At 44.2% G+C, this 14,175-nt stretch overlaps 1 protein-coding gene across 1 annotated transcript in view; it reads right to left on the bottom strand.

Moving 5' to 3' along the window:
* LOC126292130 (arylalkylamine N-acetyltransferase 1-like) overlaps positions 1–14,175 on the bottom strand; it is a 110,122-nt gene that overhangs the window by 9,968 nt on the left and 85,979 nt on the right. The window contains exon 4 of the mRNA XM_049985963.1: positions 11,621–11,745. Within this exon, the coding sequence (XP_049841920.1) occupies positions 11,621–11,745 (125 nt within the window). The remainder of the gene's footprint in view (positions 1–11,620; positions 11,746–14,175) is intronic.

Genomic DNA, 14,175 nt, shown 5'->3' with positions numbered 1-14,175 from the left:
AAATTTGAAAACAATAAATCACGGAATAATGTAGATAGAGAGGTGCAAATTGACACACATGCTTACAATGACATGGGGTTTTATTAGAACCAAAAAAATAGAAAATTTCAAAAATGTCCGACAGATGGCGCTTCATCTGTTCAGAATAGCAATAATTAGCATAACAAAGTAAGACAAAAGAAAAGTGATGTTCTTTACAGGAAATGCTCAATACGTCCACCATCATTCCTCAACAATAGCTGTAGTCGAGGAATAATGTTGTGAACAGCACTGTAAAGCATGTCCGGAGTTATGGTGAGGCATTGGCGTCGGATGTTGTCTTTCAGCATCCCTAGAGCTGTCGGTCGATCTCGATACACTTGCGACTTCAGGTAACCCCAAAGACAATAATCGCACGCTCTGATGTCTGGAGACCTGGGAGGCCAAGCATGACGAAAGTGGCGGCTGAGCACACGATCATCACCAAACGACGCGCGCAACAGATCTTTCACTCGTCTATCAAATATGGGATGGAGCGCCATCCTGCGTAAACATCGTACGTTCTAGGAGGTGTTTATCAGCCAGGCTAGGCTGGGAATGATGCGATTCTGTAACATATCGGCGTACCTGTCACCTGTCACGGTAGCAGTTTTGCTGTCCAGCGCCATCTGTCGGACATTTTGTGAACTTTGGTTTTCTTTATTTTTGTTTGTTCTTATAAAACTCCATGTCATTCCACGCATGTGTGTCAATTTGTACCTCTCTATCTACATTATTCCGTGGTTTATTAAGTTTTCAAATTTATAATGACTTTTTGATCACCCGGTAGATCAGCAACCGCAGAGGGCCTGTAACACTTCCTTGGGGAACGCCAGACATTTCTTCTGATTTACTGGATGACTTTCCAACAGCTGCTACTAAATGTGATCTTTGTGACAGGAAATCACCAATCCAGTCGCACAACTGCGACAATAGTATACAGGACCGCAATTTGTTTAGACGTGACTTGTGAGGAACGTTGTCAAAACCTTCTGGAAATGTAGAAATATGGAATCAATTTGACACCGCCTGTCCATGGCATTCATTATTTAGTGAGAATGAAGTGCTAGTAGTGAACAAATGACGTGTTGGTCCACTTTTGGAACGCATGATAGCAGCCATTCTGCGGGACACGGATGCACCAAGTTCTTCGTGCATTTCCTGGAGGTAAGTGGAACCAGAAGTCCACGCACAGGTCAGGCAATTCCCGCAACTTACCAGCCAATAGCTTCAAGGCGTGGAACTGGTGTCCGAGACCATGTGCGCCCCATAACGTGCATGGCGTGCATGGGCACGTCTGTCGACCATGTGGAATAAGAAACGTGTGCCGTACCATCTAGTTAAGTGCAGCTACTCACGGAATTCCAGTGTGGGCTTTAATTACCGTACGACAGCGAAACTTGGTAGATGTTATTACGGAATGGAAAACATTAGTCCCAGCTGTGGCCACCGCAAATCTGGCACTGTACACTGTTTGTATGACGGTAGATATCCGCTATTGCGGAACATTGTCTTGACACCGGTCATCATATGGAATACAGCACGGAGATTCTGGCTTGCACGTCCAGTTATTGGGATATCTTAAGGAAGCTGTTGAAATAAAACTATCAAGGAACCTTATTAAGAGGGATGGTGGATTTAGTTTAAATGCTACTTGGAATCGGGCTCTGTCTCTCATCAAAAAACAGAGCGACAGAATTAGTGCTACCTTAACTGTTGATTAATAGTAACGATATTTCTGATGTTGGTTATCTTTGTTTGTGTTGACACTTGTTCTGTGTGTGGTATCTTCCTTATTTCTCCTCTGTGAATCGAGGTATTAAATTTCTTTGCACATTCCTCTCTTCTTGCATTTGTGCCTTGAGAATGGCACGGTGTGCTCCTGTCGAAAAATCGGCGGTGTTCGACGACGCCACCCGGCAACAAACCCGTAAGTTATTTGAACAGTCAATTCGCCGGGAAAATTTAAGGTCTCACATCCACGCTGTCATTTGTCAAGCCATAGGTCGAGTGAACAGTATGGCTATCGGGAAGAGAGACCACGCGCTGTGGTGAAATTGTTTTATGTGAACGGCAGTAATTACAGTGCTGCACTGAGACACTATAGCTGACTGAAAGGTCTGAGAAGATGCCCGGTGTCATTAACTGGTGAAAAGAAGACGATAATGAAATCTGGAAAGAACGTTGGGCTTCGTGTGGCACCTATCCCGGTGGAAGTTAGTGACGAGGCTGCTGTTGGTGTATCTGACAACGCAGCACCTGCCCTCGGTGGTGCTGGTGCTCCCACAGTGTCACCAGAATTGTCCATCCGATGGTCAACAATACGGAAAGTTGTGTGGTTTATTTTAATCTGGTACCCGCGCAAGATCCAGATGGTACAGCAACAACGATCTGAATGTGCTCTTCGGGGTATGGTGTCGACTGAAGTTGATGACACGTGGCCAGCCAATATCTTGTGGAGTGACAAGACACATTTTACACTACAGGAAGCTGTGACTACACTGACCTGCTGAATTTTGGGCTCTGTTAATCCGCTTGTTTTACACGAAGCGCCATTGCACTCTCTGTATGTGACTGTGTGGTGTCGATTCATAAGCACCTTTATTCTCGGTCCGTTCTTCCATCAAGGTGTACCATGACGCCTGCACGCTATCGAGACCCCTTCGTACAGCATGTGATTTCTGCTTTGAAAACGCGTAATTGTGTCGAAACCACTGTTTGGGTATACGAGAAATCGCACAAATCTAAGGGTTGTCAGTCCGACTAAATAGGTAGGAATTACAGTTACGAGCAACTTAAATTGGAAAGATCACATAGATAATATTGTGGGGAAGGCGAAACAAAGACTGCGCTTTGTTGGTAGAACACTTAGAAGATGCGACAAACCCACTAAAGAGACAGCCTACATTACACTTGTCCGTCCTCTGCTGGAATATTGCTGCGCGATGTGGGATCCTTACCAGGTAGGATTGACGGAGGACATGGAGAAAGTGCAAAGGGCAGCCAGTTTTGTTTTATCGCGCAATAGGGGTGAGAGTGTCACTGATATGATACGAGAGTTGGGGTGGCAGTCACTGAAACAAAGGCGTTCTTCTTTGCGGCCAGATCTATTTACGAAATTTCAATCACCAACTTTGTCTTCCGAATGCGAAAATATTTTGTTGACACCCACCTACGCAGGGAGAAATGATCATCATAACAAAATAAGAGAAATCAGAGCTCGAATGGAAAGATTTAGGTGTTCCTTTTTCCCACGCGCCATTCGAGAGTGGAATGGTAGAGAAGTAGTATCAAAATGGTTCGATGAACCCTCTGCCAGGCATTTAAGTGCGAATTGCAGAGTAACCACGTAGATTTAGATGTAGACGCAAGATGGGGAAACACTTCATGTTGTCCACCCAGTAAGAGATCTACTTAATGCAACTTTTCACAAAAGTGTTATCTATAGGCGTTTTCCAGATTCATGGCCTGCAAGGGTATCTAAAAGAAAGGGTTTACCAGGAACACGTTCAGTTTTTACCAGATCTGAAGACCGGCCTACAGAAACACATTATTCAGATTCCACCGGAATTGCAGCGGGCAACTGTTGATTACGTCGATACACCATCTTCTCGACGTCTCCGTTGCTCATACTGAACAAATCGTGTAAGTGATGGTTAGCAATAAAATCAACAATATGCCTTTCTCACTTATTTGACCTTACCTGTCCACGTGCTGTTGCTAATTCATTGCACATGAAAACATTTCTGTACATCTTTCTTGCATTCACAGCGTCAGATTTGTACCTGGTGGGCGAAAACTGATTTCTTTTCAGGTTAAACCGGTTCCACATTAATGCATTTGAATACCTACCGAGTCTCTCGGCCATACGATATTTACAGCGAACACTGGTCCTCTGTGAGTAGCTGCACCTTAAATGTATATCCACCTGGTACAACGAGGGTCACCTTTCCATTGATCCACGATCCAACGTCGATGTCCCATGTCCACCGCAATTGCAATTGCCGATGTCACTGGCTTCAAATGAGGACGTGTATGGGTCATCTGCTGCAGAGTCCCGTAATCAACGGTTGAGCTGAAATCTGTAATGTGGAACAGTTGCGCCTGAGGCAGCATTTCACCCTGTCCTCAGGTCTGCTACAGAACGCCGTTTAGCGTGCCTTATAGAGTGGCGTAACTTCCACATCCATGTTCTACGATGAGAACTGGGTGACAAACAAATTCCCGGCTACCTGTGGTTTTACCAACTTTGATCCACTTGCCACTGGTGCTTACGAGAGTAGCATGCGATCAGCTGATCAGTTTCGCCATTTCCGATATGGTCGTTCCAAGGTGACTAGCATGACAATCTCCCATTTACGATAATGACAAAAGAAGAAATTAATTAAAATTTTTGCTATGGACAGGACTTGAAACCGGGTCTCTTGCTCTCTACACAGATGAGTTAGACATTACACCACTATAGCAGTATATTTGGCAATGCTGTACGGGCTATCTACTCCAATGCCCTCCCTAACACAGACTTCATTTCGCCTTCAGTCTATATTCCCCTTCTTTGTTTCGTGTGGATTGAAGTTTGTGTTAAGGAGGCCATTGGGCTTGGGTAGTTCATGCTGCTCCGTAGGGATGTTCTGTTACGATTGTGTTATCGCAAACACAACTGCCTTAGTAAGCAGGAGACTCAGGTTCAAGTTCCGGCCAATACACAGATATTAGTTCATTTCTTCAGCTTCTGTCATAATCGTAGATACAGTTGAAACTCATATGTTGCAAGGAAAATTTAATTGTATAAAAGCTCCCTTTTGTTAAATTTGTTATGTCAATGAATTATCTCATTCACTGCCCTTAGTCGCTAAAATGACTTCCCATGCTCCCAATACATTTTCAAGAAATAGCATTATTGTGAAAAGGTTGCGTGTGACTGTGGTGCCGGCAAACAGACGATAGGTCGATAGGATATACTATGGAGAACTGCCCACACATTGGTTTTAGGGGCTGTCTGAATGAGTTGCATGAGTGGCACACAGTGCCGTGATCTGGCTGTCAAATATAAACATTGGCCTCTAAACATTTTGTATAGAAGTTGTTCCAGAGATGTTGCGACAAACTTTGAGAGGTTGTGGAGTATGTCTTCAGCAACAAATCGAGGATAGGAACGACGCTACACAGCGTCGAAGTTATAGGCGCCAGCGCCTGCCACTAGGCAGCGAACGAGACTTTGTATTTGACGGACCATAGACGAAATGTCGCGCAATGTTGTTTGTTGTTCAGTGATCTCCACTGATTGCTATGATCGTTAATGGAGAAGATGCTGTCTTCTGTGAATGCAATGCCCTATTGCCTCGATGGATGACGATTTCGGTCATAGGTTTCCATCTCTAGTTTATTTTTTTTTCCTGCATACCGAAAAATACTGGAGATTATAGAGGATTCCAGATGGAAACCTGTGTCTGAAACTTTTGTGAGGTTCTAGGCGCTTCAGTCTTGAACCGAGCGACTGCTACGGTCGCCGGTTCGAATCCTGCTTCGGGCATGGATGTGTGTGATATCCTTAGATTAGTTAGGTTTCATTAGTTCTAAGTTCTAGGAGACTGATGACCTCAGAAGTTAAGTCGCATAGTGCTCAGAGCCTGAAACTTTCATCCACAGAGGCGATAGAGCATCGCTTTGTTAGGAGCCTAGGTATATCTACAGCTAGCTTCATCTTCTCTCCTCGCGATCGTGGCAATGAGTCGTGATCACTTAGTAACAAACAACAATTCGCGACGTTCGGCCTACGGTCCATCATCGTTCAAAGAACCCACCGTTGATCTGGCGAGTGTATTTTCGTGCAAAACAGCAGTTAGTAGCAATTTTTTTAATTGTATTGTGGTCAACGTTACCTACAGCAACTCTCTTGTGTAATGGTCTTAACCGTATCTTTAAGTTGTGCGTCTATGAGATACTTGCCAGCTCCATTTCGGTACGCACGTGACAACACGAGCCAGCTAATACTTTCCAAAACGCCGCACAAGAAACGAGATCTTGCAGGGTCCATAATTAGGATTCTGCTGCCGGTAGAAATGTAGGGTGCAGCGTTTTGTAGAGCGTTTGGGCCAGGGACCAATTGTATACCTTACTGTACCTAGCCTGCGTACTTGATCAAAGTCTGCAAAGTCCGAATACTACAGACTTGCTCTAGCTTAGGCGAATCAAACAAATCGACTGGTTCTTTTTGCATTACATCTGGTCTATGGCCCACCTTAATAGACTTATGGAGGCATCCTGTAAGTTCATGCGTGGTTGATGAGAAAACTCTAAAACCATGCTTTGCTGTAACGAAAACCGAGCCGCAGATTCCAAGACTGCTACGCACAGCAACTGGCTGAAAGTTTTACGATACATATATAAGATCCCCATCTCGGATAGTCTTTAAAATTTTCTTGATATCTTCATCCATTTCCGAGATACAGAGGTTTCTAAGTTACCATAGTTGGTTGACTGGTTGATCTGGGGGAGGGAACCAAAATGCGAAGTCATCGGTTCCATCACATTATGGAAAGATGGGGAAGAAAGGCGGCCTTGCCCTTTCAAAGGAACCATCCTGGAATTTGCCTGAAGCCATTTAGGAAAATCATGGAAAACCTGAATCGGGATGGCCGGATTCGGGTTTCAATAGTCGTCTTCCCGAATACGTTTCCAGTGTGATAACAACTGCTCCACATCGCTCATTGGTTACAGTAGTTGTACACGTAAAACACGCTCGTAAAATTCTGTGTGAGTTGAAAACGTGGTTTATAGAGCGACGTAGCGCGGGAAAATATACTGTAAAGTGTCTCCGTTGTCATCTGAAGCATTCTGGCAACCCCCATATTGTAGTACTGGAGCACAAAAAATCCTGTATAAGGTGTAAAATTATATAATTTTGCTTTATTTCAATTTCACGCAAGTAAATCAGCAATATTTTACTAACCCATGAAGTTCTTTTCATATCAGTGACTTGCCCTACTTTAGCAGGGAAAGGAAAGGAACCAGTGGAAAACTGCTCCCACTGGAGCAAAAAAAAGAAAGTGTATATGCTTTTGTGTATTAAAAGACTCCGACTGAAAACTGGCGTACCATTTACGTCACCTGACTTCCTCAAACCTTAAAACATTTGCTAGAAATTTTGACATGCGATCATATTTGCTAATTTTTGGGCTGAGACAGGAGACAGTGGCAAAGGAAAGAGACAGACAAGTAACAAATACTGAAAAATACTACACAGTGATTGTGGTATGGGAAGAGCGAGTGAGACAACGGCAGAGTGAGAGAAAGAGTGGGACTCAATGCCAGTGGAACATAGTTGACAGTGATAGAATAATGTCAGGATAAGAGTGAAAGAGACAGTGCCAGTCAGACAGGAGTTAAGAGCAGGAGAAACTAAAAGTGGTTGAGAGACAGTAATAATGAAAGACAAAGTGTATGACAATGACAAGGGACGGTGACAGTGAGAAGAGAGAGCAGCAGTGCGAAGGAATGAATGAGATAGTAGCAGTAAGAGAGAGACAGTTACAGTGGGGGGAGATAATAGTAGGTGGACAGAACGAAGGAGTCTGTGGTTGTGAGACAGGAGACAGTGACTTTAAGAGAGACACAAAGAGACAATGACAATAAGTTGGGCTGAATGAGTGAGTGAGCATGGGCTGGTGGGAGTGGATTGGATGAGCGAGCTATAGCGATGGATTAGTTCGTGTAAGCGAGTTACATTTAGGGGAGCCTGTGAAAGTCAGAAGTGAGTTGCGAATCAAGAGAGCGTGAATACACATGCCAAAATTTTCGGGAACATTTTTAAAAGATGCTGAGGAAGATAGAATGAGGCATCTGGTACCCCACTCTTCATTCGGAGTCTTTTAATAAAGAGGAGCACATTTACCTTTTTTTTCCTCCAATAGGAGCATTTTTGCACTGGTTATGTAACGACCGAGACCTTACATTTACATTACACGTCTATGGCAACGCCACTGTGTAGCGACCAAAATCTTATTGTTTATATTACATGATCTCTGGAAATGGAAATAAAAATTGAGGACCTGTTTCATGATAAAATCAATTTCGCTATAGTAAATGGAAAGGTACCAGAGTGCAGTCGTGATATTGTGTAGGTCTTAAGAAAACATAGACGTATGTTCAGAAAATATGGAAAACCTTGAATCACTGGAGATAGGGCGTTCATATTCGCAGGACATGTACAGTAGTACGTTCTGCAGAAATGATTAGCGTTTCGGTCACCTGGGTTCAGCACAGGCACAGGTCCGCCATGGCCCTGGTAACTTGTTCCACGCGTGATGGCTTCGACACGTATAAGGCGCGAATGGCGCCCTATGGTATAGCCATCCATGTTGCATTCATCTATGGCAGTTGGCATTGGGTCACAGTGCTGCAGCTTTCGTTTCACCATATTCCACATAGGCCAAGGCAGAAGGGTCACTTCTTTGACACCAAGACGTTATATGTTCGTGCAGCAACATGTGGTCGTGCGTTGTTTTGCTGAAAAATGGCGTCTGGGGTATCGTGCACAAAGGGTATGGCTACAGATCGCAGGAACGTCATTCGCTAGGTCGCACTGTTTGCAACGACTGCAGTTTACCTGTATAGTTGTACCCAGTTGGACCCCACACCATATGGGCCAGAGTTGGGGCTGTAAGTCGTGTGCGAATGCAGGCACTGTGATACTGCTCCACCTGTCCGTAGCGAACCAAAATGCGGCCATAATTTTCAAAAAACCAGAAACTGGATTCATCCGAACACACTGTCTGACCTCATGCCTCTCCCCAAAGACGTCGTTCCATACACCACTGCCGTCTAACATATCTCTCCACACTCGTCAAATGCAGGCGGAGAGCGACGCACACATGACCCATGCCGTAATAAACGGCGACGGACTGTCACCCCTGACTGTGTAAGATGTGTTACGCTGTTGTACTGTAGCGCCAGAGCCGAGGAGAATGCAGATCTGTCCTGAAATGCCATTCGGATGAGGTTGAAAGTTGGCAATACTCTCTTAGGATGTAAAGGTTGGCTATAGCGCGCATACACAAGCTCTGTAATCTAAGATATTGCTGTGGCGCCTCGCAGCGTACGGATTAACTAGTGGCAGTTTGGAAGCCAGTGTAGGATCCCGCCTGTGGCGGTGTGCACGTGTGTTGGGCGAGGGGTCGTCGCCGAGGGACTGCCGTGTCCGCCAGCAGCGACACACGATTTGGTACTGAGTTGATATTTTTTTTGTAATTTGCGCGCGCTTATTAATTTAAAGAAAAGGGTTTGTGTATGTGCGTAGCAGCAGACGGTAATTTTGATAGTGATAGGAGTTGAATTCTTAAGGGAAACCATTATTAGGTGAATATATTATTGATTTTTCTCATAGATTTCTTTTGTAATTGTCAGGGAATTGTTTCACTATGCATTTAACTGAGAAGTATTGCAGTCTGTCTCAAGAGTTTGATTAATTTGTAATTTTGCTTTAATGCCACTGGAGGCAGATTTACATACGAAGCGATTGTTCAAAGAGCATCTAGCGTTTTGTTAATTGGATGAGAAAGAATCGCTTACAGAATATAGTTTTCTTTTTTTTTAAAAAAAAAAAAAGGGAATTAGATCTGACGAAACCCTTTCTCTTGAATTATATGTTGTAGTAGTAAGCAGCAGCAGCCGGAGCAACAGCAGGAGCCGCCATACAGAACATGCATTGCACTCAGCATGAATAAGAGGTTTTTTTATGTATTTGTTAAAAAATGGAATGCAGCAGATCAAGCAGTGGCAGCAGAAAGACCAAGTTAGTTATTTGTTGAGCACAGGACCAATTAAAAAAATAAAGTTTAGGCGATCTCTGTAATAGTAAAGTTAACAAGAGTACATGCTCGAGATTTTCAGTAGAAAACACGAGATAAGACGATAGAGCTCGCGACTGTCAAAGTGTCTCGAGGATGGTCTGTATGGTGTGACTTGACCCATCAGTACCTGTTGTACAAGCTTCCGTGAACCACTCTGCACACATTCGTTACACTGCCGAAACACTTTGTCCCACAAGAGCAGCAATTTCCCGGATGGATGCATCACCCTCTTTGAAATTCACTGATTTGACGATACGCTTCGCGCATACGTTGCACGTCTCCTCAAGTCACTCTGATCCTTTACCTTCTACTTGTAGCCACAACGAGAGCCTCGGGCACATTTTATCGATGGGTTGCGTTGCGCCTCGATTCGATGTTTGCTTTGAACCCGTGGGCCAACCTGGTTCAAATGCTAGTCGTTCCTGCAGAACATACCAATGTACACGACCTGTGAATATGAACGTCCTATCTCCAATAGTTCAAGGTAATATGGTGCAAAATGTCGAAAATTCTTAGGAAAATAAGTATGAGCTATAGAGAAAGGCGAGCAATATACAATACGGACAAGACCCGAATGGGAACAGTAAGAACGAAAGACCAAGAACGGAGTGCCGGATTAGAAAGGCCATAAACAGGGATGCAATATTTTGCTCCTACTGTTCAATCTGTACATCGAAGAAGCAATGATGAAAATAAAGGTTACTTTCAGGAGTAGGGTTAAAATTCAACGCGGAAGGATATGGATGACAAAACCCGATGATGAGATTGCTATCATCAATGACAGAGTGTGAGAATCTGACTACTTGTTGAATGGAATGAACAGTCTCATTAGTACATGAAATGGACTGAGAATAAACCAAGGTAAGATGAAAGTAAAGGGAAGGAGATATGACAGCATGGAAAAATTTAACATTAGAATTGGAGACCTAAAAACAGACGAAATTAAAGAAGTCTGCCACCTTGCAAGCAAAGTAAGATACGACAGACGTTGCAAGGCGGACATAAAAATCTCCATAGCACGAGCAAAGAGGGGTTTTTTGGCCAAAAACTGTCCACTAGTATCGAACGTCACCTTAATTTGAGGAAGAAATTTCTGACAATGTTCGTTTGGAGCGTAGAATTGCGATAAAATGAATCACGGTCTTTGGGGAGACCGGAAAACAAAGGAATCGAAGGGTTTCAAAGTGGTTAAAATGGCTATGATCACTATGGGACTTAACATCTGAGGTCATCAGTCTCCTAGAACTTAGAACTACTTAAACCTAACTAACGTAAGGACATCACACACATCCATGCCCCAGGCAGGATTGGAGCCTGCGACCGTAGCGGTCGCGCGGTTCCAGACTGAAGCGCCTAGAACCGCTCGGCCACAGCGGCCGGCAAAGTGTTTCAGATGTGGTCCTATAGAAGAATGTTAAAAATTAGGTGAACCAATAAGATAAGGAATGAAGAGGTTGCCGCAGAATCATACAGAAAATGACTGACCAGAAGAAGGGAGAGAATGATGAAGTTTGTATTAAGACATGAACTTCCATGGTACTAGAGGGAGCTGTAGAGGGCAAAAATCGTAGGGGAAGACAGGGATTGGAATACATCCAGCAAATGATTGATGTCTCTGGGTGGAAGTGCTAGTCTGTGATGAAGAGGTTGGCTTTGGTTCGTCTATGTCAGCTTTGCAGCGCCAGTGTATAGTGGTTTACACCTTCTGTTGTCTTTGGCATGTCTGGGACATCTACAGTATTTATGCTTACCTCGTGTGGTCTATGAGAGCCTTGGCGACTCCTCGGCCCCTGGTCGCTGCATCCACAGATACGACCTGGACCTCAACCTGCCGTAGGTCCGCCTCGGGGAACAGGCTGCGCAGCTTCTCCGAGACCTGTTAGTCACAGAAAGTGCATGTCAGCTTGACCGACCCGTAGGCACACCAGGCGTTCAAAATGCTCTAACTGCGCTGGGCAGGGTGTAATGAGTGAAGTGCATCTATTTCTATTTGTGAGTGAGGACAGAGTAATGAACAACATTACATTAGAATTTACGACATTTGCAGACAAATAATTATAGTTATTACCAGTTGTATGGCTTTTGGCTGAATAGTGTCTCCAAGTGCATGTGGCAAGAGTAGGCGATTATCCTAGGCATCAGGTCAGGTGTTGCAGGGTGGATGGACAGTAGTCCACTTACAATCAGTACTGCTTTTACGACCGTGTACAAAACATCATGCCGCAAAGTTTGTCACGTGTTTGCAGGGAGACAGCACACTGATGCACATACAGGGTGTTTAAAAAATGACCGGTATATTTGAAACGGCAATAAAAAATAAACGAGCAGCGATAGAAACACACCGTTTGTTGCAATATGCTTGGGACAACAGTACATTTTCAGGCGGACAAACTCTCGAAATTACAGAAGTTACAATTTTCAACAACAGATGGCACTGCAAGTGATGTGAAACATATAGAAGACAACGTAGTCTGTGGGTGCGCCATTCTGTACGTCGTCTTTCTGCTGTAAGCATGTGGTGTTCACAACGTGCAACTGTGCTGTGGACAACATGGTTTATTCGTTAGAACAGAGGATTTTTCTGGTGTTTGTATTCCACCGCCTAGAACACAGTGTTGTTGCAACAAGACGAAGTTTTCAACGGAGGTTTAATGTAACCAAAGGACCGAAAAGCGATACAATAAAGGATGTGTTTGAAAAATTTCAACGGACTGGGAACGTGACGGATGAACGTGCTGGAAAGGTAGGGCGACCGCGTACGGCAACCACAGAGGGCAACGCGCAGCTAGTGCAGCAGGTGATCCAACAGTGGCCTCGGGTTTCCGTTCGCCGTGTTGCAGCTGCAGTCCAAATGACGTCAACGTCCACATATCGTCTCATGCGCCAGAGTTTACACCTCTATCCATACAAAATTCTAACGTGGCAACCCCTCAGTGCCGCTACCATTGCTGCACGAGAGACATTCGCTAACGATATAGTGCACAGGATTGATGACGGCGATATGCATGTGGGCAGCATTTGGTTTACTGAAGAAGCTTATTTTTACCTGGAGGGCTTCGTCAATAAATAGAACTGGCGCATATGGGGAACTGAAAAGCCCCATGTTGCAGTCCCATCGTCCCTGCATCCTCAAAAAGTACTGGTCTGGGCCGCCATTTCTTCCAAAGGAATCATTGGCCCATTTTTCAGATCCGAAACGATTACTGCATCACGCTATCTGGACATTCTTCGTGAATTTGTGGCGGTACAAACTGCCTTAGACGACACTGCGAACACCTCGTGGTTTATGTAAGATGGTGCCCGGCCACATCGCACAGCCGACGTCTTTAATTTCCTGAATGAATATTTCGATGATCGTGTGATTGCTTTGGGCTATTCGAAAGATACAGGAGGCGGCGTGGATTGGCCTCGCTATTCGCCAGACATGAACCCCTGTGACTTCTTTCTGTAGCGACACTTGAAAGACCAGGTGTACCGCCAGAATCCAGAAACAATTGAACAGCTGAAGCAGTACATCTCATCTGCATGTGAAGCCATTCCTCCAGACACGTTGTCAAAGGTTTCGGGTAATTTCATTCAGAGACTACGCCATATTATTGCTACGCATGGTGGATATGTGGAAAACATCGTACTATAGAGTTTCCCAGACCGCAGCACCATCTGTTGTTGACAATTGTAACTACTGTAATTTCGAAAGTTTGTCTGCCTGAAAATGTACTGTTGTCCCAAGCATATTGCAACAAACGGTGTATTTCTATCGCTGCTCGTTTAGTTTGTATTGCCGTTTCAAATACACCGGTCATTTTTGAAACTCCCTGTATATATTAAGGTTCCACATACAATAGTTTCTGCACTTATACCCTTTACACCCTACATAATTTGTTGAACACAATGCACAATATAAAAAGAACATGCACAATATTTCTTAGTTTTATTGCTTTACAATACAGGAATAAAGTCAGTAATTATTGTGAGGAAGTAGCAGCGATATGGCTGTAGGAAAAATGTGAAGAAATATGAAAGGAATTAACTGTCAGAAGGAAAATTTCAGTATATAGAAAAGTCAGACAACCTTTGATGGATTTATAAAGAAGAACCTCCGTATTAAGAGTGGTAGGAAGAGGTGTGGTGGCGTAAGCTGTCGCCAGCGCACCACTCAGCAAAGATGTAGTTCGAAGATCAATAGTAGGTGCTCGATCAATGCGTGCCTGTCACATGACAGGCCAAAGACAGACTCGCAAGCAACCTGCTACCAACTCCCTGTCGACCACGAGTATTTAGGCCGTCGCCACTGACTGGGGGGCGG

The sequence above is a fragment of the Schistocerca gregaria genome, chromosome 9, assembly GCF_023897955.1.
Source record: "Schistocerca gregaria isolate iqSchGreg1 chromosome 9, iqSchGreg1.2, whole genome shotgun sequence".
Taxonomy (NCBI): domain Eukaryota; kingdom Metazoa; phylum Arthropoda; class Insecta; order Orthoptera; family Acrididae; genus Schistocerca; species Schistocerca gregaria.
This window is presented reverse-complemented; position numbering and strand designations above follow the sequence as displayed.